The 21,851-nt window shown below is 34.0% G+C and overlaps 2 protein-coding genes across 2 annotated transcripts in view; both read right to left on the bottom strand.

Moving 5' to 3' along the window:
* The window catches only part of LOC149411329 (heat shock 70 kDa protein cognate 4-like), a 40,614-nt gene extending 19,468 nt beyond the window's left edge, over positions 1–21,146 (bottom strand). The window contains exon 1 of the mRNA XM_089647680.1: positions 21,071–21,146. The gene's annotated coding sequence lies outside the window, so the exon portion shown is untranslated. The remainder of the gene's footprint in view (positions 1–21,070) is intronic.
* Positions 3,291–14,551, bottom strand: LOC149411331 (heat shock 70 kDa protein cognate 4-like). Its single transcript, XM_089647681.1, has 3 exons — positions 14,135–14,551; positions 6,584–6,794; positions 3,291–5,091 (listed from the first exon to the last, which is right to left on the bottom strand). Exons 1-3 carry the CDS (start codon positions 14,549–14,551, stop codon positions 3,428–3,430), a joined length of 2,292 nt encoding a protein of 763 aa, XP_089503807.1. The 3' UTR covers positions 3,291–3,427.
* Positions 21,147–21,851: the final 705 nt, after the last annotated feature.

Here is a 21,851-nt window from a genome sequence, read left to right on the forward strand (position 1 = left end):
TGGTATTCGCATTACTGACGCCCGCGACCCGTCATATGCTTTTGCAATTCTGGCAAAATCCTCAATTAAATCCACATTTAAGTAAAATAAACACTGAACTCTAAATAAAAGTGTAAACTTCACAGCTGTCAAAGGTGTCAAGTTAAAACGTACTGAAAGGCAATAGGTAGAAAACATATCCGACATATTACCACTATTAGCTGCTTCAAGTACCCTATAGTAAAGAGGGACTTTATCTTCCACATAAGCGTTTTTGAGGATTTTAAATCGAAAAAAATACTATGCATAGTACTTCTGACAGCTTATGAACAGGATGGTGAAATACCCTGTTAATATTTTTATCGGCAATTTAAAAAAAAATCCTGCTACTTTTGTAAGAAAATCTACCGAATTCAGTGAATATATTTGGAAGATTCTGAACTTTGGGAAGTATTATCCGATATTCACATTATGGGGAAATATTTATTTTCGAAATTCCCTAGCCATCCCCTCCCCCATGGATTTGAACCTGTAATATGTGATACTATGAATATCTGTCTATATTTTTTTTAAAGCAAAGATGAATTTTAACATAAATAGTACTAAATTCAATATGTACGGAAAAAGAATTGTCCCAATCGAAATGGTAAAGTTATGTTTTCGTTTTTGTAATCTTTCTTGAATATAAAAAAACTGTGAAGTTCGTTTGTTCAAAAATTTTGACACAACGCTGCATTCTAATAAGCGTGTGTTTTTTATTTACCTATATTATATAGATGTTACCTGTGACATGTACAATAAATGATTTTTTTTTAAAACAGCGCTATCTGTTGGACGTAAACGCAACACATCCTAATGTTTTAATGAACAGAAAGACTAAGAACAGCAACGAGTGGCGGGGTACAGGTAGTGAAAAATAAAGACAGGCATTTGTTTTTATGGTATTTAATCAAAAACTAATCTTTGAAAGATCAACAATATTAGAATTCATTTAATTAAATGCGAATATAAATCATAATGTGAATATTTTGTCCCTGCGATAATCTCACATAAAACTAAGATATACGGTTCCTTAGCAATTTTATTAAAATACAATATGCAAGGAACCGTTATCTGTACAAATACTCCTAAAAGTAAAATATTAAAAAAAAAATAATAAAATTCAAAACATTGTACAAAAAAATTTAAACTCCCCTTATGAACCATAATTGGCAGTAGAAAACTTCCGATTCACACAAAATAGCATTGTTCCTTGAATACTTCTAGCTTTTTAAAACATAACGTTATTCTTGGGTTCCTTCGTTGCATGTAGGAAAAACACAGGAAACACAAGCATTTTGGTCCTACGAACTTTGTCTCAAACTGATATTCAGCGCAATTTAAATGATGTCATCTTTTGAACGATCCCCACCGATTCTCAGAACGAATCCATTGTAAAACAGTCATCAGTTCAACAAATTTTACTCAAATGTCAACAGCCGTATTTATTCGCTGTCACTTAATACAAAACTTTTAATAAAGATACAAAACTAGACAAAATGTAGTCTTCATTGATAATAAAGGCGTAAAATTCAGTAATAAGGAAAAATTACATGCAACCAATTATCAATAGCATATCAATAAACTGTTCATTTATCATATTAGAGAGTACAAATAACCTTAATGAAAAAATCAGCATTTAAAGATAATTTTTTTTAAATTACATCAAATTGTTTTTTTGAGTTAAAATACAAATTTAATATACGAGGCATATCCAGAAAGTAAGTGTACTGAGGCTCTCACGACCGAATGAATTTTATTTTCGATATGTTGGCTAAACTTACGTGTAGCCTGACTCTTCCCCTCCATAACGAGACTTGTTCAAGGTCAGTACGTTGAGAAGTGTCAACGCGACAATACGTTTCGTGAAAAATGTCAATCCAATCTCCCGCCAAATGCGAAATACGCGGCGTCATCCGTTATCTCGTTTGGAAGGAAAAACCTCCGTTTGAGGTTTAAAATGAGGTTAAAACTGCATATAATGATAAAGCTATGAATTGTACGAGTGTGTACAAGTGGTATCGCGAGTTTAAAAACGGTTCTCACCTCTTCACCCTCCACCAAAAAGTTCAAAACCACAATTTCAGCCAAGAAAATCGTGGCATCCGTGTTTTGGGACTGTCAAGGCATAATTTTGATTGAATATCTGCCTCAAGTGGAGACCATCAACTCTGCAAAATACTGTGAGACCCTAAAAAAATTGCGGAAGGTGATTCATAACAAGAGGAGAGGCATGCTGACAAAGGGAGTCAGCCTGCTGCACGACAATGCCAGACCACACACGGCCAACGCCACGAAGGAACTGCTTGCTTCGTTTAAATGGGATATCCTGAACCATCCCGCGCATTCCCTTAACCTAGCACCTTCAGATTATTATCTCTTTATCTCCCTGAAGCTGTACATGAGTGGAAAAAGGTTTTCAACCGACGAGGAGGTAAAGGAGGAGGTGGAGAAGTGGACGAAGGGGTTGGCGGGAAACTTCTTCGAGGAAGCCATCAAAAATTGATACCCCGCTTCACCACCTGCATTGAGAGGAATGGCGACTATGTCTAAAAATAGCTTACATATGTACTACGGTAACCATGTAATTTTTTTGTTTCAATAAAAAGATTTGTAACCTACAAAAATTCAGTACACTTACTTTCTGGATACGCCTCGTATGTGTTAGAGATTTTTAATTACATTTGAAAACAGTTTTATTTTTTTTTTTTAATTTAAAAATGAAATGAGCAAAAATAATAAAATAAAGAGCAGCTAAGTTAAAAATTGTTTACAATTGCATTTATTTTATTTATAATGTAATGAAATTCAGAGAAAACTTAACTTATTCAAAATGTTATGTATATAAACCAATGTGGTGTTGAAGTTAAAATTTTTCGATGTGAGGCGTCAGGGTGGTTTAAGGTTAAGCATTTGAATTATATCATAATATTTTATAATCTTTTTATATAAAATAGACAGACTGCCACGGGCAGCTTGGATTTGATTTTTATACAAATATAAAGTTTTATTCTAAGATTGATGAAATTTATAACACTTGACCTTCAAAACAGGAGGAAGGTCACTTTCTACATGATATTTCTAAAAACCACTCGCCCCTCCCCTTTTCACACTCCTTAATACAGAATTGATTTTGACATTCAAAATAAGAGGAAAATTACTGTATGCATGTGTGGCAACGCCAGGCATGTCCCAATCAGCTAGCATATGATATGATACATAGGTATCACTAAATTAAATATACTAAAAGGTAGAAAAAATATTATGATAACTCAAAATAGTGTTAGAATTGATATTGATCAACATCAAATAAAAGAAAAAAATAGAATATAAAGTTTTATACAAATGTAAAGTTTTATTCTAAGATTGATGAAATTTATAACACTTGACCTTCAAAACAGGAGGAAGGTCACTTTCTATACGATATGTCGAAAAACCCTCGCAAACCAAATTTCATTCCGAAGTTATTTGTAATGCATCGTTCGTACTCTGCTTCTAGATCCTCATGTTTTTTTTCATACTCCTCCTTTTTAAACATCTGGTCCGAGTCTACACAATCAATGGTCATGTTGCATTTATTTAAAATGATTGCATGGTCACTCCCAAATAAACCATGCTCTTTATCAATAAGGATTTCCTTGATTTTGTAGCAGAAATCCTGCAGTTTGTTCTTTGCAGTGATAGCATTTCTGATAGTTTCGTCCTCCTTGCGATAATTTTCTGCAAAGTATGTCATGCGATTGATAGCTTTTGTGGTAAGTCGGCCTCTATCGTTTTTGATAGTCAAACACCTATTTTGTCCAGAAAATTTTTCCTTTGCAGAGACGGTGAGTATTCCATTGACATCTAATGTGAAGGTCACATATATTTCAACTTCACCCTTGGGCTTGGGGGGTAAATTAGTCAAAGTGAAACAACCCAGATAGTAGTTATCTTTTACTAAAATCCGCTCACCCTGAAACACTTTAATATCTGCGGCAGTTTGGTTATCGCACGTGGTCCGATATATTTTATTGTGTTCGGTTGGTATTGGAGTGTTACGTTTTATGACTGTATCCATAATTCCTCCGTTTTTTTCTATTCCCAGGGAAAGCGGGGTTACATCATGGAGTATGACGTTTGCTGAATGGTCCCCAGTGAGGATGGCGGCCTGCACTGCAGCTCCGTAGGCTACCGCTTCGTCAGGGTTTATGGACTTATTCAATTCCTTGCCATTAAAAAACTCTTGTAAAATTTTCTGAATCTTTGGAATGCGGGTAGATCCCCCAACGATCACAACTTCATCGATTTCAGCTTTGTCCATTTTGGCATCATGAAGACATTGAGTTACAGGCTCGAGGGTGGACCGGAAGATTTCAGCGTTTAACTCCTCTAATTTGGCTCGGGTGATCGATGTTTGATAGTCAATTCCCTCGTACAAAGAGTCAATATCGATGCTCGTCTGATTGGTTGAAGAAAGAATTTTTTTCGCTCGCTCGCATGCTGTTCTCAATCGTCTTAGGGCTTTTTTATTGGTTGTGAGATCTTTATTGTGTTTCTTTTTAAAGTTTTCCACGAAATGATTGAGCATTTGACTATCGAAGTCTTCACCTCCCAAGTGAGTATCTCCACCTGTAGAAAGGACTTTAAAAACGCCTGCTTCAATAGTGAGAAGGGTCACGTCAAAGGTTCCACCACCTAGATCGTAAATGAGAATATTACGCTTTTCTACTTTCTCTTTTTCCAATCCATAAGCAATGGCGGCAGCTGTAGGCTCATTAATAATGCTAAGAACATTAAGTCCTGCAATAGTTCCTGCATCCTTGGTAGCCAATCTCTGGGAATCGTTGAAGTAGGCCGGCACGGTGATGACAGCATCCTTGACAGCCATTCCGAGGTACGCCTCTGCGGTTTCCTTCATCTTCGTCAGAATCATGGCGCTTATCTCCTCGGGGCAGAAAATTTTCTTGCTTCCTTTGTGTGAAACTTTAATCTTTGGTATTGAGTTTTCATTCACAACTTCAAAAGGCCAATGTTGAATATCTGCCTGGACATTATCTTCTTCGAATTTGAGTCCAATCAGCCGCTTAACACCTTTAACAATAAAAATTGTGTAAAGAGAAATGTTAAATAGGTACCCAGAAAGCCAGTAAGAACATTATGGGGTTAATTATTAATTATTACCATTGACTAATAATAAATACAAATAATGTATGTTAAATTCGTTCCCATCCATTTGATGTTTCGATCACAGCTCTTAATTATATAAATAATGGATTACGGTTGCAGTGAATATACGTATACAGGGGGGAAAACATGAAAATAAATTCTAAAGGTGTCAAATAATTTACGAAACAAATTAATCATATCACTCTTCCGCAAAGCAGCGATCCTCATGATTAATTGCAAAATTAATAAGGAAATAAAAAAAACCCTAATATAAAATTATTTTTGTATCAGTTTCTAATTTATATTTGCTAAATAACCTATTGAACATCTTAGCCAGACAAAGTGCACTAAAATATTAGTAACACAAGGCACCGTTTGGCTCAGGGTCAGCTCGGATCTTAGCCGACTACATTAATATTACTTTTATATGAATTTCATGTGTGGAGTTCATTAACTAATTACAACACATCAATTGTGGAGTTAGAATCTATTTAAGAAAAATATATAAGAACTATTTTAATGAAATAAAAACAATATTTTTTGTTTAAAACCACGAATTTTTATTAATTTTAAGACCGACCAGTTTCGCTACACTCGAGCATCGTCAGGGTACAAAATTAAACTAATCAATAATACAAAATGTTTCATTATATATACATACAGAGGGAGATAGAAAGTAAAACCAAAATGAAACAACAATATATTAAAAGAAAACAATTAGTGTATATAAATATTATAATAATAGAGAATAGGCATTAATAATTGTAAGGTGATTAAGGGATACTGGGAATTTTACAGTTTACAGGGAATATTCCCAGTATTGGGCTTTTTGACAAATCTAATTGATTATTCAGAATTAAACTTTTGGTTTTAATGGCTTTCTTTATTTCGAGTGCTTCTAGGTTATTCAATGTGTTACTATGGTCTTTTCTATGGAGAATCTTAGCACCGGTGCTTTTACTGTATTAGTATTTCACACAGACTTCAAAACTAAGTTTGAGGAGATTTTGACTATGGAAATGGAACGTTGAAGAATCGGATATCATGTGACAAGAAGAAATGATCGGAATAAGCACCAACAAAGAACTTAAAGGCCAGCTACAGAAAGAAAATCCCGTTGCTTATCCTGCTCCATTTTCATTTGGTGTAATACCTTACAAGGGTGCCCCTGTCTGCACAATGCAAAGACAGAGGAACTAGAACCACCCGGTTGTTGGGCAGGCACGGGAAGGGAATCTTTTTACGAAAAAATAAACGATTATCACATGGGACGGTGAGTTTTTGGAAAATTTAATATTCGGCAGGCAGGGGGTCTACGGAAAAAAAAAATTGGCAAGTGGTCTACGGGGCAAAAAAGTTTGGAAACCTCTGATTTAAAGGATTAGCTCGTCCTTTAAATAAAATTCAACATTCTCACCGTAAATAGTATTTTGGTGGTTCATGGCCACCTGGTTCATGGCGGCTTCTCCTACGAGGCGCTCCGTGTCCGTGAATGCCACGCACGAGGGCGTGGTGCGACTGCCCAGGTCGTTGGCGATGATCTCCACTTTGCCGTGCTGGTAGACTGCCACGCACGAGTTGGTTGTGCCAAGGTCAATGCCGATGGCCAGTGTTTTTTTGGTCGCCATCTAGAAGCATATTTTTTTTAGAAAGCTAAAAGCTTGACAATAGTGGGTCGTCTACCAGGGTTCATTCCAACCGGAATGTAAAATCCGTAGTGGATAAGAGAGAAGCGAAAGATTTGACCTATTTGCAATTCCATTTTCGCATTCCTTTTGAATGACTCACAGTGAACTAGTTAATGTCTGTTCACTGTTCAGAAATGACAAACATGGAAAACACCATTGCATTTGTAGAAAACGCTCTACAGAATTAATGCTTGAGCTTAGGCTATGTAGAAACATATATGTATGATTATCGTTATGTCCACATGCACGAGCAGTTGGACACAAGACGCCATGGACATACCAACAAGATGCTCAATCAAATTGTAAATTTCTGTCGAACACTGAGCAAGAATTACAGTCCTCGAATCTTTTTTGCATCTGACCGTTGGCTCGATTTCGAATAAAAAAGCATCGAGTGAGACGGTACACGTGTTGAGAAAAGTTCAAACGATCCTAAAACCATTGAGCATGAACAAGCGTGAGGTAGTTGAAAAAGCAAGAGGTGTAAACTCTTATTTAAATTATAAAGGGGCAAGTCGTGTACATCTGGGTATCCATATTATTTTTTATCAGCTTCTCTAAAACTTAAAACCTCATATATAGGTCCATATATATAGGTCCCACAACATTTATTGCGTCCGTGCGTAAATCCGTCTTTGGGTGTCCAGCACTTCTAGTTATTTTTTTTAGATTGTTTTTGTGAATATTGCACTATGTTTTACGCACAATAATCGCTAATATCATATTTTTTTAATATTCATAATAATGCAGGTTTTGATGTTTATTACACTTTCATACATTTCTAGCGTCACGTACATACTCACGTCCGGGTGTATATTTTTTGCATATTGAAGGTTCCTTTTAATATAGGTTTCACGTCCGTTCACTCTAATTCAATTGTTACGTCTTCCGTATATTTCTGACTATTCTAATAATGGTTTCACGTCCATACCGAATAATTTATTTTGGCGTCCGAGTGTATATTATTTGTTTGTTGCATGGCGTTTTGAAGGTCGATTTAATTTTTACGTCTTCCGTACATAAGGCCCTTAAGACTCTTGGATTTGTTTTGAGAGTTTCAAAAGGTACATTTAGGCCGTTGTTATGCCCCTTATATTATAAAACCCCTTAGGATTACAGGACTTATATGGGAGATATATTTCACCTTAAAAATAATCAATATAAATATTGTTTATTTTAATTCTTTTATATATCGAGACAAATAGACATCTTTAATTTTTGCAATCTTTTGTTTATTTTGAATATCTACTTATGTGAGACAAGAGAAAATTATATTAAAAAAATCCTTTGACTACCCAAGAGAACGCCTGTTTGAAGAATTTCAAGTACCTACATTTAAAGACCTATATATTAAAAACTCACTAATCCAAATTATAAAAGAAAAAGATAAATATCAATTTTTAAATAAAAACAGAACGCGACTTAGACATGTTTTTCTATGTCCAAAACTAAATACGTCTTTTGCACAACATCATTATACTTACCAGGGAAGAACTTTTTTCAATCGTCTACCAGAAGAAATCAGAAGCATTAATGATAAAACCCAAATACTGCTCTCTGTCAAGAGACACAAAATATTCTGAAAAAAAAACTACTGTCACTTAATTAATCTCACAAATATCCTTAGTTTTCCATAACTTCCTTTCTTTTTTTAAATTTAATATATTAATATATTATCCTTCACTACTATCAGAAAAATACTACAGCAAACATACATTTATGTACAATGAATTATTTAAGTACTAACTAACAACAACAATTATGTACACTCCCCTTCCATACACAAGCAAATGCTTTCAATGGAAGAGTAGTAAAAATACCCAAGATGTAAAATGAATTATGTACCATGTAAACATATTATTAAAAATAAAAAAATAATTACAAAAAAAAATAAAAAACTTCTTATCATTTTTACCAATGTATCTTAATTTATTATACGCTTTTGCTGTAACATTTTTTTTTTCATTGTATTTTGTTTTCTCTATTGTTTTAATTTTGAAGAATTTATAATAACTGCGATACTCAACTATTAAACTAGAATTTAGAAGTCTATTAGGTGTAATAAACAAAATATTTCTTACTCTTCTAGTGAAGTTTTCACGTTCACAGTGAATTAATTACAGCATCTGTGGTTGAGAGGTAAGACTCTCGACTCGCAATCCGAAGCCCGTAATCTGACGGTCAAACCATGTGCACAAATAAATTTTTATTCGATTGTGTAATTTCACAATTAATACATTAAACATAATATAAAGTGTGTTTGCAGCACGTTCCAGAGTGAAATATACTCTCAGTATCGCCCTGGTGTGAAACCACCATTCCGAATGGAAACGTTAATTCTAAGCTTTTGCCGTGTTTGGTGACCAGATATAAATAGCCAGGTACTTTTCTACATTTCTCTTCCCCATCTTCTTCCCTGCCTCGATACCTTCACCCTAGTACTCAGATTGGGGATGCCACAGTCTCACTGTTCCAGACGGGATTATAATATAATATATATTATATGTTTTATTTTTTTGACATCCAGAAACACACCAGACCTGACAACAAACTGTCTATTGATAGTGAGAAGTTTGAATGAATATCTTGTTGCATCTTGTATACAAAAGTACCTACTGGGTGCAGGCGTGCGACAATCATTTTACAACGATATCCTTAATAAAAAATGTATCATTTCATAACGCGCCAGTTCGCTCCATTCCAGAGGGCGGTTGGACCTTTTTAGGTCGGGACATCAATTTACCGTCTACTGTAAACCATCTTACAAAAATGTCCACCCACGCAGGGTGATTTTTAGTTCTGAGTGCTACGTGGCATCGTTGTAAATGAACTGAATGTTGCCAAATCTAGCGTTTTGCTTCACCAAGGGCTCAAACAATACATAACAATGTATATTTCGCAAACTGCCACGAGGACGTAATACTATCGACGTAATGCGTGGACGCAGCACGGCCGTCGTTATGTATAAAAAATAATATCTACTCGTGATCGATCACGAGGATACAATACCATTGACGAAGCACTTCCGTCGTTGGGTATTCAATATAATAATATCTGTTTTTATATCTAACTTAATTAGTTCAACCTCAAATTGTAATATTCTAATTAATGAGTTAAACTTATTACTATCATTAACTTAAAAATAATAATATTTATTTATTTTTATTTCTTAACATCTTGTTAAGAAATAAAAATACAATGTTACAATTTTTTTATTGTTATTAAGTTTAATTTGTAGAACTCCATTTTATTTTTTTATATATACAATAATATTATTATTGGGTTTATAAAAACAGTTTATTTTTAAACAAGTTCTGCTGTGTAATTATTATTACGCGTGACAGCTGTTTCGCCCTCTAAAGGCATTTGATAATGACAGTTTGATAATGCCTTTAGAGGGCGAAACAGCTGTCACGCGTAATAATAATTACACAGCAGAACTTGTTTAAAAATAAACTGTTTTTATAAACCCAATTATAATATTATTGTATATAAAAAAAAAAAAACAATGTTACAATATTTACAACATGATGTTATGTAATATTTCAATCATTTTTCTGATAAATCAGATGCTTGTGCTTAGGAGAGGACAATTATATATTTTTACATATATTTATATTGCAAATATTACTAGAAAAACTATTAATAACCTTACAAGAAAATACAATAAAAGTAATAAAAACAGGTTAGTTATAAATAATACCAAGAAATGATAATGTGGAGTTTATTAAGCAGAATTGATTTGAAAGTACCTACACGGCACACACGCTCATGTAATCTATTTAAAGAAAAACACTGTAAAACCAATTCAAATAAAAATGCTTGTCTTAGAAGAATATGTTCAACATATGTATAATAACATTATCTCTGATTCTATCTTCAATGTAACCAAAATAAATATAAAAACTCAATTTAAAATGTATTAAACGTGTACCAAACTGCATAAAATGTAATTATATTATGTAATGACTAATTTTTATTTATTTATTGCACAACAGATAGATTATCCAATTACTGTACAATTCTCAATTTGACAATCTTAACACCTATGAAGATAATTATTATACAAAAAAACTTTAGGCTATTTAAAGAAGAATTATATATATCTAGTGCTTCTGAGATTTCATTCAATAGCACCATTCCTCTTGTCATGCTATGTTGTGCTAGAATATCTGTTCTGCCGTATGGTATTTTGAATAAGTCGTATCGACGACTACGGCTGAAGTTTTCGGGCACGTATAAACCATAGCATTCCAAGAGGAACGGGCTATCAATATAGTTATGGATTATGTTAAAACTAAGTATTGCAAGATTTGCATGACGTCTAGTTTCCAAGCTAAATCTATTTGTTGCCTCAAGTAAGTCCACATGGTGCATGAACCTTGGATAAGTTCCACGCATCCGCATATAGACATACCTGAGGAATTTTTTCTGGATTTGTTCCAGCATATTAATATACTTAGTTTGGTGCGGAATCCACACATCACTAGCATACTCCAGCTTACTTCGTATGACGCCATCAAACATGGCTATCATTGCATCTGGGTCGTGAAATTGTTTACATGTTCTGGTGATAAACCCCAGGAGTTTGTAGCATGCTGTAGTAAGTCGTGATATGTGGTCCGAGAATGTTAGTTTGGGATCAAAGACGATACCGAGATCTTTATAGCTATTGCCTCGGCATAATTTTTTCTCTTTAATGGTGTAATCAAAAACTACGGGCTTCTGAGAGCGGGTATATGTCATTGTTACGCATTTTTTTATATTAAATTCTAATTTGTTTTTATCTGACCATTCTGCTATAGCATCAAGGTCAGATTGCATTTTTAAGCAGTCTTCGTAAAATATTATTTCCATCAAAAGTTTGAGATCATCCGCAAATAAAAGACATCTGCTATATTTTACACAGACCTGGATGTCGTCTATAAGTATTAGGAACAACAGAGGACCAAGGTTTGACCCTTGGGGAATACCTGACAAGGCGGGGAATTGTTTAGATTCCTGTCCATTTATTGATACATATTGTCTTCTGGATTTTAGATATGACGCGAAGAAGATAAGTGTCAGTTGATCGAAGCCAAGTTTAAACATTTTAAGTAATAAAATATCATGATCAACTCGATCAAAAGCCTTGGCAAAATCCGTATACACTACATCGGTTTGGTGTCTCGAGGCCAGTCCGACGGCCACCAATCGCGAAAATGTTAACAAATTTGATACCGTGGATTTTCTTGGCATGAAACCGTGTTGGTTTTCTCCTAGAAACGGCATAATTTGGTGATGTAATTTCTTATAAATAATCATTTCAAATATTTTGGGTATAGTTGACAGAATGGCAACAGGTCTGTAATTCTTAATATCAGCCTTGTCTCCAGCTTTGAAAATTGGGCTCACACGCGTGAGTTTCCAGGAATGGGGGAAACAACCAGTAGAAATGCTTAGATTATATATATATATAACTCAGTGGATGACTTATGATTTTTGACATATAAGCAATTGTATTAGGGGGTATTCCGTCTGGGCCTGCCGCCTTATCGAGCTTTAAAGTCCGAGTACAGGCATCTACTTCCTCTGCACAGGTTAGCCCAAGACTGATTTTTCCGATATTTCAGGGCTCCCCTGTTCTAGTAAAGTCTAGATTTAGTAGAGGGGCTGTCTGGCTGTACACTGATTTGAAATAGTCAGAAAATTTTTGGCTAACTATTTCGGGATCGGAAATAGTCGCCGTTCCGTCGCTTAAGTTTATTTGGGTATGATGATTTGCTTTTTGAGATTTAATAAAATCCCAAAAATATTTGACATCATCTTTGATCCCAAACTGAACTTTTTCTAAATATTGGCGTTTTGCAATTGCAATATCCTTTTTAAGCTCGGATCGCATCGCAGAAAATAACAAGTAATCTGAGTGATCCCCACGCAGTTTGTACCTTCTTCGATGCGATTCTTTGCTTTTTAATTTATTTATAATTGTTTTAGAGAACCACGCTGGATAATTAACATTTTTACATACATATTTTCTAGTAGGGATACAAATTTCAAAAACACTGAATAAAACATTGTTTAAGTACTTGACTGCGTCATTTGCATCCGATATCGTGTATAGGTAGTTCCAGTTGAATTCTGAGAGTATGTCATTTATTAACGGCATGTTTGCTCGTTTGTACTGGAACTGATGGTTGTAGGTAGATAGTGCCGGGCGTTTAGTACTATTTCGCAACTGACGTCGGTTGCACTTTGTCCTGAATAACTTCATAAGAATTGATAAGGTCGGATGAAATTTATCTTCAAGGACCAAGGGTTCATCACATCGACTGACGTCACATCTATTCGTGTTACTCAATACTAAATCAAGCATATTACCAAAATGATTTTTTATCACATTTTGTTGTTTAAGATCATTAGAATTCAAAAAATATAAATGCTCTAACATAACCTCATCGGATTTGTTAGTGAAATTGAAGTCGCCCATTATAATGACGTTTCTATCCTTTAATATTTTCGATTGATATTCTTGATCAATATAATCGTAGAATTTTATTCGATTCTCTGAATTATCCGTGCAATAGAAATATACAACACATATGTACGCTGTAAATTTATTTTTTGTCACCTTCAGCCAGATGTGTTCGCCTTCCGTTTCTAGGATTTGCATTCTCTGGGATGTTAGTGTATTATTAACCGCTATGCATACACCGCCTCCGCGTGCATCGTTATCTCTGTCCCTCCTGTAGACTGTATAGCGCTTGTCGAATAATTCCGAGTCGAAGACAGAGGAGGTCAACCATGTTTCCGTCAGGCAGATAATTTCGTAGTTTTGTAGTAGTAAATTCCTCGAAAATTCTTCCGTCTTGGTATTTAGTCCACGAACATTTTGGTAAAGTATATCTAAGCTTGCCATTTAATTAGATACGTTCCTTATTAGCTGCTTGTAAAAATTTATATTTACTTACAGCAATACCTGTTGGCCAGACTGATGGGTTAAGAAAGATTTCTCGGTTCTCTTCCGGGACGCCTATCTTAAATGAGCTGTAGTTTCCTCGAGCGTTTAATTTAACTACCTCAAATTCGGTAGAGACTATCGTTTTTAGGTATTCCTCTATAACTGGCACCTCTGTTCCCGCGGTAAATCGCCACGCGTGAATATAGAACTTACGAGCTACGGCTCGTAATGTTGAATCCGTTTTGGTACCCGTAACGATGGGAAGACGTTTACGCGGCTTACGTTTAATTGTCTGCCGCTCAGCGTTATGAGCGTCGTTAGTGCGATTTTCCTCACTCACTTTAGAAGTAGAAGTAGAAGTTGAAGTAGAAGTAGAAGTGTGGGGCTCTTCGCTGATCAAGATTTTTTCAGGCTTATTTTTCAATTTGCCTGTGGTCACCGGTACCTTACCCTTTTCCCGGAACGGTCCTGACTTTGCAGAGCTGCCGGTGTTTGTGGGGCACGGTTCACTGGTTGTTGGTCCCTGGCTAGGTTCGGTTCGCCTGTCTGCTTCGTACTTCAGCGTTATAGCTTCTAGTTGAATAATTTTGGCGCACAATTTAGTAATGGTGCCGCCTTGTTTAGAAATGAGTGAATTCTGCTCACCGATTGTATCCTGGAGTTTAACAATTATTGCAGCTAAGTACTCCACCTTATCTGTCATATTATTGACTGCTTGGCTCACTGTTTCCCAGGCTTGGGTTGATCTTGTTGCCATGGTTAATATGGAGCACAGGTTATTACGTCCGTACGACAAGATGTCACATTGATACCTTAACATATATTATGTTATAATGATCTTCTGTTTTAATAATCTCCTGTTATAATAATCTCCAGTTATAATAATCTCCCTCTTGAATAACGTTATATTTTTTACAATTTTTTTTTTTTTTTTTTTTTTAATATTTTTATTTATTTTATAAAATTCAGTATAATGTTTAAATTTACATAGTAAGAACATATTTCAATAAAAATTAACATGTTTACCTTTACAAGAGTCTAAAACTCGTGTGTAAAGGGAAAATAATAAAAACTTAACATACATATGTAAATAGAAGAAAAAAAGAATCATAAAAACATATAAAGTGAAGAGATTTTAGTTTTTTTATACAATAATTTATAAAATAATATAGTGAGATATCATCGTCATTCTAATTCGTTAAATTATTTATTGTAGTGAAGTTAATTTTATTTTTAAATTTATTAAAGTCCGGTTCTAATCTCATCTCAGTCGTTAATTTATTAAACCATACCACTCCAGTGTACGTGTAATAGTGTTGTGCAAAACTGGTATGCATTAATGGAGTCCATAAGCGACCCATTGTATTTTGCCTATTGCTCTCGACACGAACCATGGCATGGTGTGACTTCTTATACAGATCTTTGTGGATTTGAAGTAGCGTATTTTTCGTATATGTATTTTTTAGTGATGGGACTTGAAAATCTTGGAAAAGTTGTAAGGTTTGGTAGTCTGGTGGTTTTTTTATTAAAATTTTTATTAACAGCCTTTGAGTGATTTCCAGCGGTAAAAGTGATGATTTGTAAGCTCCCCCCCACGCAACGATACCATACTGTATTATTGAATGGGCTAGAGCGTAGTAAATATTTTTAAGAATTTTTAAGTTAAGTATATTTCTTAGACTAATAAATATGTAAATGAGTTTTCTTAATCTATTTATGATATTGTTTATGTGAGTTTTCCACTTAAGTTGACTATCTATTATTACACCTAAATATTTAATTTCATTTTTATTTCCTATGGATAAACAGTCATTATTTTGGCAAGTAGATTTTTTTGATATGCATTTTTTTGAATGTATTTTAATATTTAATGTAATAAAAGGGTTTATTTTGTTTATACTAAAAATTATATAATATGTTTTTTCAATATTTAATGTTAATAAGTTTTTATCAAACCATTCTTTTAACGTATTGATATCATTGTTAGCAATTATTTCAAGTTCATTCAATGAATTCGCTTGAAATATAATTGCAGTATCATCTGCATATGAAATGAGTTTTCCTGTTAATGGTAATTTAAAGATATTATTAACATATAATATGAATAGAAGAGGGCCCAATATGGTGCCTTGTGGTATTCCAAAGTCACTTGTGTTCGGTTCACTGAGAGTGTTATTTATTTTTACATATTGACTTCTAGAGTTCAGGAAACTTTCTATCCACATTTTGGCATTATCTATAATTCCTATTTTGTTAAGCTTGTAGAGTAATTTTTTGTGACTTATGCTGTCGAAGGCTTTCTTTAGGTCTATGAATATTGCAAGAGATTTTTTGCCTTTGTCTAGTGCTTGATGTATTTTTGTTGTTAAATCTATGATTGCGTCCTGTGTGCTTATTTTTTCGCGAAATCCAAATTGTTGGTCACTCAATATATTATTAGTTTCAATAAATTTTAGCAGTTGCTTTTTTGCTACCTTTTCAAAAATTTTTGAGATATTTGATAATACTGATATAGGTCGGTAGTTATTAATTTCTTTAGTATCACCTGATTTAAAAATCGGTGAAATAATAGTTTTTTTGTAAATAGATGGAAAGATTCCTTTTTTAAGACTATTATTTATGATATGTGTAATAGGTTTTTTCAAAAAGTTAAGATTTTTTTTCAGAATTTCAACGGTTATCCCATCAAAACCTGGTGCGGACTCAGTTTTTAGGTTTTGTATTATAACAACAGTTTCTTGTTCGGTTATCGTTTCGAATGTTTTTACCGTTTTATTTAATGAAGCTACTGGAATTCCTGATGTGGTGGTATTATCTATGTTGTTAGTTATTTCGTTTGCGAGATTTTTTCCGACATTTGAAAAAAAATTATTGAAAGCATTCGCACATAGTTTTGGGTTATCAGAAACTTGCAACATATTATTGTTAATGTGCAGCTTTAAAATGTCACTTGTCTTTCTTTTTTATCAATTATTTCATTTATTGTTTTCCAAATTTTTTTACCACTGTTACCTGAATTTAACATCTTTTGTTTGTAGAATTCTTCTTTGGTCATTTTAATTAGTGCCGTTAGTTTATTTCTGTATTTTTTAAAGTGTAAAATAATCGAATTATTTAGTGGGAATTTTTTTGTAAGTTTAAATAATTTTTCTTTTTCTCTAATGGAAACCACTAGACCATGGGTAATCCATGGTTTAATTTTTTTGAATTTTTTTTAATATATTTTTTTGTGTATTTCACAGCTTGAATCTTTTATATGCTTTTGTAAGGTGTCATGAAATTTTAAAGCACTATTATTTACATCTTCTGTGCAGAGTATAGATTCCCATGTTTCGTGAGACAGTTTTTCATGAAGTATTTGTTGGTTTATCGATATTTTAGGCATGTTAGATTTATTACTATTATTAATGTTTTGTTTTTCTATGTTAAGGTTAAGAATACATGTATGATGGTCCGTTATGTTGTTTCTCCATATTATTGTTTGAAAATTATCAATGTAGTTGGAATCACACCATATGTGATCAATACATGATGGTATTTGATTATTAAATTCTCTAGTATATTTCATAAAACCGTACTTTGTTTTAAACCACTTTATATTTATTTAACACAATATTTGGGTTCAATCCAAACCGGTCAAGGAAATATAAATTAAAATAAAGTGGTTTAAAACAAAGTATTTGTTTCATTTTGTATAGTGTCAAGCCACAAAGTGTTTGCTTTCTTCGATAAATTTAGTATTTTTTAGTTCTTGTAAGTATAACTAACTACACTGTAAACTGTTGATTTCCCTGAAATAAAATAAATAAATAAATAACATCAAACAATAAGAAAAGTTAAGAGGTGGTATTAGAGAATTTTAAATCGATTTTCTTTGCAATTAAATAATAACTTTGTAATTATTTAACAATAACTTTGTAAACACCACTTTTATTTTTTATACTTTGTGCCGACCGGGTTTCGCTATCACCGAATGTTCTTCTTAAAAAAACAATAGGGTTTCGTTCTTCGTTCGATAATGATTTCAATGTAAAATAGTGTACTTGTGTAAACTCCGCTTATACGAGTTTTGAAAACATAGTGTAGAGATATAATATAAAATAATAATCATCCTAGACTTGAAGAAAAGTCAACAGGTGTGTCATATTAAATTAAAATTGATAAATTTATTCAAGACACTATCTAGATAGCATTTAGTTCGAGTTGAATCCTGCAATCATACATAAAGATAGCAGCCAATAAAAATATGCGTTAAGAAAATTAAGATTATGTTTTATTTTTATTTTTATAGTGAATATCTCACAAGAGTCCCAACTGCTCCCTTTTGGATCCAGTGAGACTATGGCATCCTCAATTGGGGTATATTGTGAGGCTGTAGGTAAGTCGGGAAGGGGAAGAGATGGGGAAGAGAAAGCTGGGGAAGTAGCCGGATATTCAGATCTAGATACTAAACACGGCTTAAGCCACTTGGAGCATGGTTTCAATTCTGAGTGGTGGTCTTACACCAGGGCGATACTGGGAGTAACTTCCACTCTGTTGGTAATTCTTAGTCGAAATATATTACAGTAAATATGACCGAATCGGATAGGGACACATTATCTCAGTTGGCAGAGTCACGGCTCGGAAAACCAAAGGTCCTGGGTTCGAGTCCCAAATTTGACAGTGCCTTTTTCAGATTTTTCCGTTTCAGATGTTTGATTGAGTTTCGCTAATATTGCTTTCATTAATTAAAAATAATACCTAATCTAGATCTGCCACGGGTACGCAATACTATCGATGTAATGCGTGGATATATCACTACCATCGATATGTTTTAAAAATAATATCTATTCGTAAACGGACGCAATACTACCAACGTAAAGCGTAAACGCAGCACGATCGTTGTTATGCATTAAAAACCACGCAGAATGCTTCTTTGTTCTGAGTAACAAGCGGCATCGTTGTAAATTAACCCAATATTGCCAAATCTGATGATTTACTCAACCAAACGCTCAAATAATATATAACAATGTACTCCGAATGGCCACGGGGACGCAGTACTATCGACGTAATGCGTAGACGCAGCAAGACCGTCGTTATGTATTCATAATAATATTTCAGCGTGATCGGCCAGGGGGACGCAATACTATCAAAGTAATGCGTGGATGCAGCATGACCGTCGTTGTATATTCAAAATAATATCTACTCGTGATCGTTCACTGGGATGCAATACTATCGACGTGATGCATGGAAGCATCATGATTGTCATTATGAGTTAAAAATAGTATTTATTATTTTTTTGGTAAACTAATGTTTTTAAGACAAGATTTTTTATGCATAGCACAAAGGGTAACAATTATTTTACAAGCAATAATTATTCGCCTGAAACACTCATCCACATTGAAAAATCTCCTGATAAAAGATACATGACGCCAACGGGACTCGAACCCGTGTCCCTTCGATTTCCGGTCGACAGCTCTGACCACTGAGCTATGGCGGCTTATCTCTTACCCGCGAAATAATTCAATGTATACTAGTGTTTCATTCAACAATTACTGCTTGTTACATTTTTTCACCTGAAAACAACCAACTTTATTTTATATGAGAAAGGCATTGTAAGTGCTAACTCTCTCACTAGATGGCGTCGAGACAAATTGTCTACATTTTTTGGTGAAATACTTGAACTTGTTAAATATTAATTATTATTTTTTTGGTACACTAATGTTTTTAAGACAAGATTTTTTATGCATAGCACAAAGAGTAACAATTATTTTACAAGCAATAATTATTCGCCTGAAACACTCATCCACATTGAAAAATCTCCTGATAAAAGATACATGACGCCAACGGGACTCGAACCCGTGTCCCTTCTTCAGAGATCTCACTGTCCATCTTCAGAGGCCTTATGTCCTGAATTTTGTCTCAAACTGAACGCTTTCGCGTGTTTGTTCGGTCCAGAAGTCAAGATACAAGTGATCACTTGTATATCGTTGCCTTGAATGATTTGAATTTCTTGTAAAAATGTTTGAATTTTGGACATTGAATTTTATGGGTTAGTCTTAGGTCCAATTTATCATTTCATTGGAACAATTGTTTGGAGGAGTAGGTTTTGATTTCATGGCATTCTTACGTACATAATCTTGATAATACTTTACTTAATACGCACTTTTAAAAGGCACAGATTTCGGTAAATACACTTCGCTTCGACTTAATTACTACAAGAAACAACTATTTACGTCGGGATAGAGTCGGCAGCGATAAGTTAATTTTTTATTCAAAGTTTTTATTCGAATTTCCCTTATAAAACGATCCCTTTTCTGTCATTTTGGATTTATTTAGTATGGAGTTGGGGCCGTTCAAGTATTACGTAAGGAGATTTATTACAATTATTTACCCCCACTTCCCCCTTGTCACCAAAAGTAAGCAAAGCTCTTCCCTCCCCCCCTCCCATGCTTACGTAAAAATTGGTACCTATATGCATTTTTCTGTTAATGTATTCTGTTTTTTTATTGATTCATAAGCAGGACTTATAAAATAGACTTAGGATTGGGGAACTTTAATGCACATAATATTCATTTAAACAAACTTTACTGACACAGTATTCAACATAGACTAAGGTACAAATATTATAATCTTATTAAGTACTATTACGAACAAAACAAACTTCTTTCGAACTTTTGGTATACATATTAATTCCAATTAACAGCCTTCAGTCCATGACACCCAAATCCATGATTCTAAGTTTTCGATTACATTGGATGTTTGCTGCCATTTTGCTGCTTAATGTTGTTGTGTATCTGCTCACATTCATTCGGTTTTCAAACATAGACAATGTGTGGGTTGCCAATGTGTAAAAAAAAATAACTACTGCTGAGCAGTGCTGACGTAATCACTATCTCGACCCCCCCCCACCCCCCCATGTCATCAAAAATAAGCAAAGCAAAGACCCCCCTGCCCCCCTATAGTGCTTACATAATACTTGAACGGCCCCTTTGATAAAACTTTCGTTTCAATTTAAATACGCATAAATTACTTAATTAACCCAAACTAAGACCTAATAACCTATTTTATGCATGTAAATAGTTGTTTCTTGTTGTAGTTCGCACTTGGAAACAATGTTTAACAAAAGTTTGCCAAGATTATAATAATCACGTGGTAAGAAGAGGAGAAAATGAAAAAAACAGTATGCCTATTCCCTGTAGACTTAATCGTCGTCTGCATGTGGTAGGTATGAAAAAAAGTTATAGTTATTAAAAAAAAATTACAATGGAAATAATATTATTTGAAGCATTTTTACCTTTACGGGATTTCTTTGTCTAATCCTTCATGTTGCGATTATTATTTAGAAAAACAAACACTTCGAAACATAGATAAACATAGATAAACCGATATGCCACTGATCTTTAAGCTGCCTTTACACTTGTAAGTTGCTCACGTAAGCGACTTTCGACAAATTTACCATGTAAACGACACATTAAAGTCGCTTACCGTAATTTATACCAAAGAAGTTTTTCTAACGTAAGTTTTTGACAGGTCTAATCGCTCACGCGGAAATTTACGGCTCTCTCGCAACTTATCAAAACAGATTGATAACATAAATCAACTATCTATTTGATAAGTTATCTGATTGATAAGTTGAGTCGCTTACGGTCAGTGCTGCCAACGGATCTTGGCCTAATGTCGCCGTTTTTCAAACATTAAGTATCCTAATGTCGCCGAATTTCAGTTGCAGTAATAGGGTACAATCACTTTTTTTTTTACCAAACATTAAAGAGAAAAATTACAAACTAGAATATTCAAACAATTTTTTTTTACGATAGGAATAATCTTTCAACAACGTTTTGAATATTCACATTTCAAATTAGGGCCAAAACGACTTCTTTCGCGCGGTTTTGGCTTGTGACGTCACAACACACCCCTTATTTGACAGCTGCCATTGTCGCGTTTTAGGATCCAGTAGTTAGTCTTCAGTTGATCATTTATTTTTCGAAGAAAATGTCCGCCAACCCCGTGTATAAATACTGTATAGTACCAAAGTGTGCAAATACAACATCTTCGACACCAAAAAAATTTATTTA

Source organism: Hesperophylax consimilis, chromosome 26 (genome assembly GCF_061612785.1).
Source record: "Hesperophylax consimilis isolate HC1 chromosome 26, BYU_Hcon_1.0, whole genome shotgun sequence".
NCBI lineage: Eukaryota > Metazoa > Arthropoda > Insecta > Trichoptera > Limnephilidae > Hesperophylax > Hesperophylax consimilis.

What these genes read in the sequence shown, in the direction of transcription:
- LOC149411331 (XM_089647681.1), bottom strand. Translation starts at nt 14,551, where the DNA reads ATGGCAACAAGATCAACCCAAGCCTGGGAAACAGTGAGCCAAGCAGTC. An exon ending in CTTCTACTTCTACTTCTAAA is followed by an intron (nt 6,795 to 14,134) that starts GTGAGTGAGGAA and finishes ATATGCTTCTAG; the next exon opens with ATGGCGACCAAAAAAACACT. An exon ending in CCACCAAAATACTATTTACG is followed by an intron (nt 5,092 to 6,583) that starts GTGAGAATGTTG and finishes TTATTGTTAAAG; the next exon opens with GTGTTAAGCGGCTGATTGGA.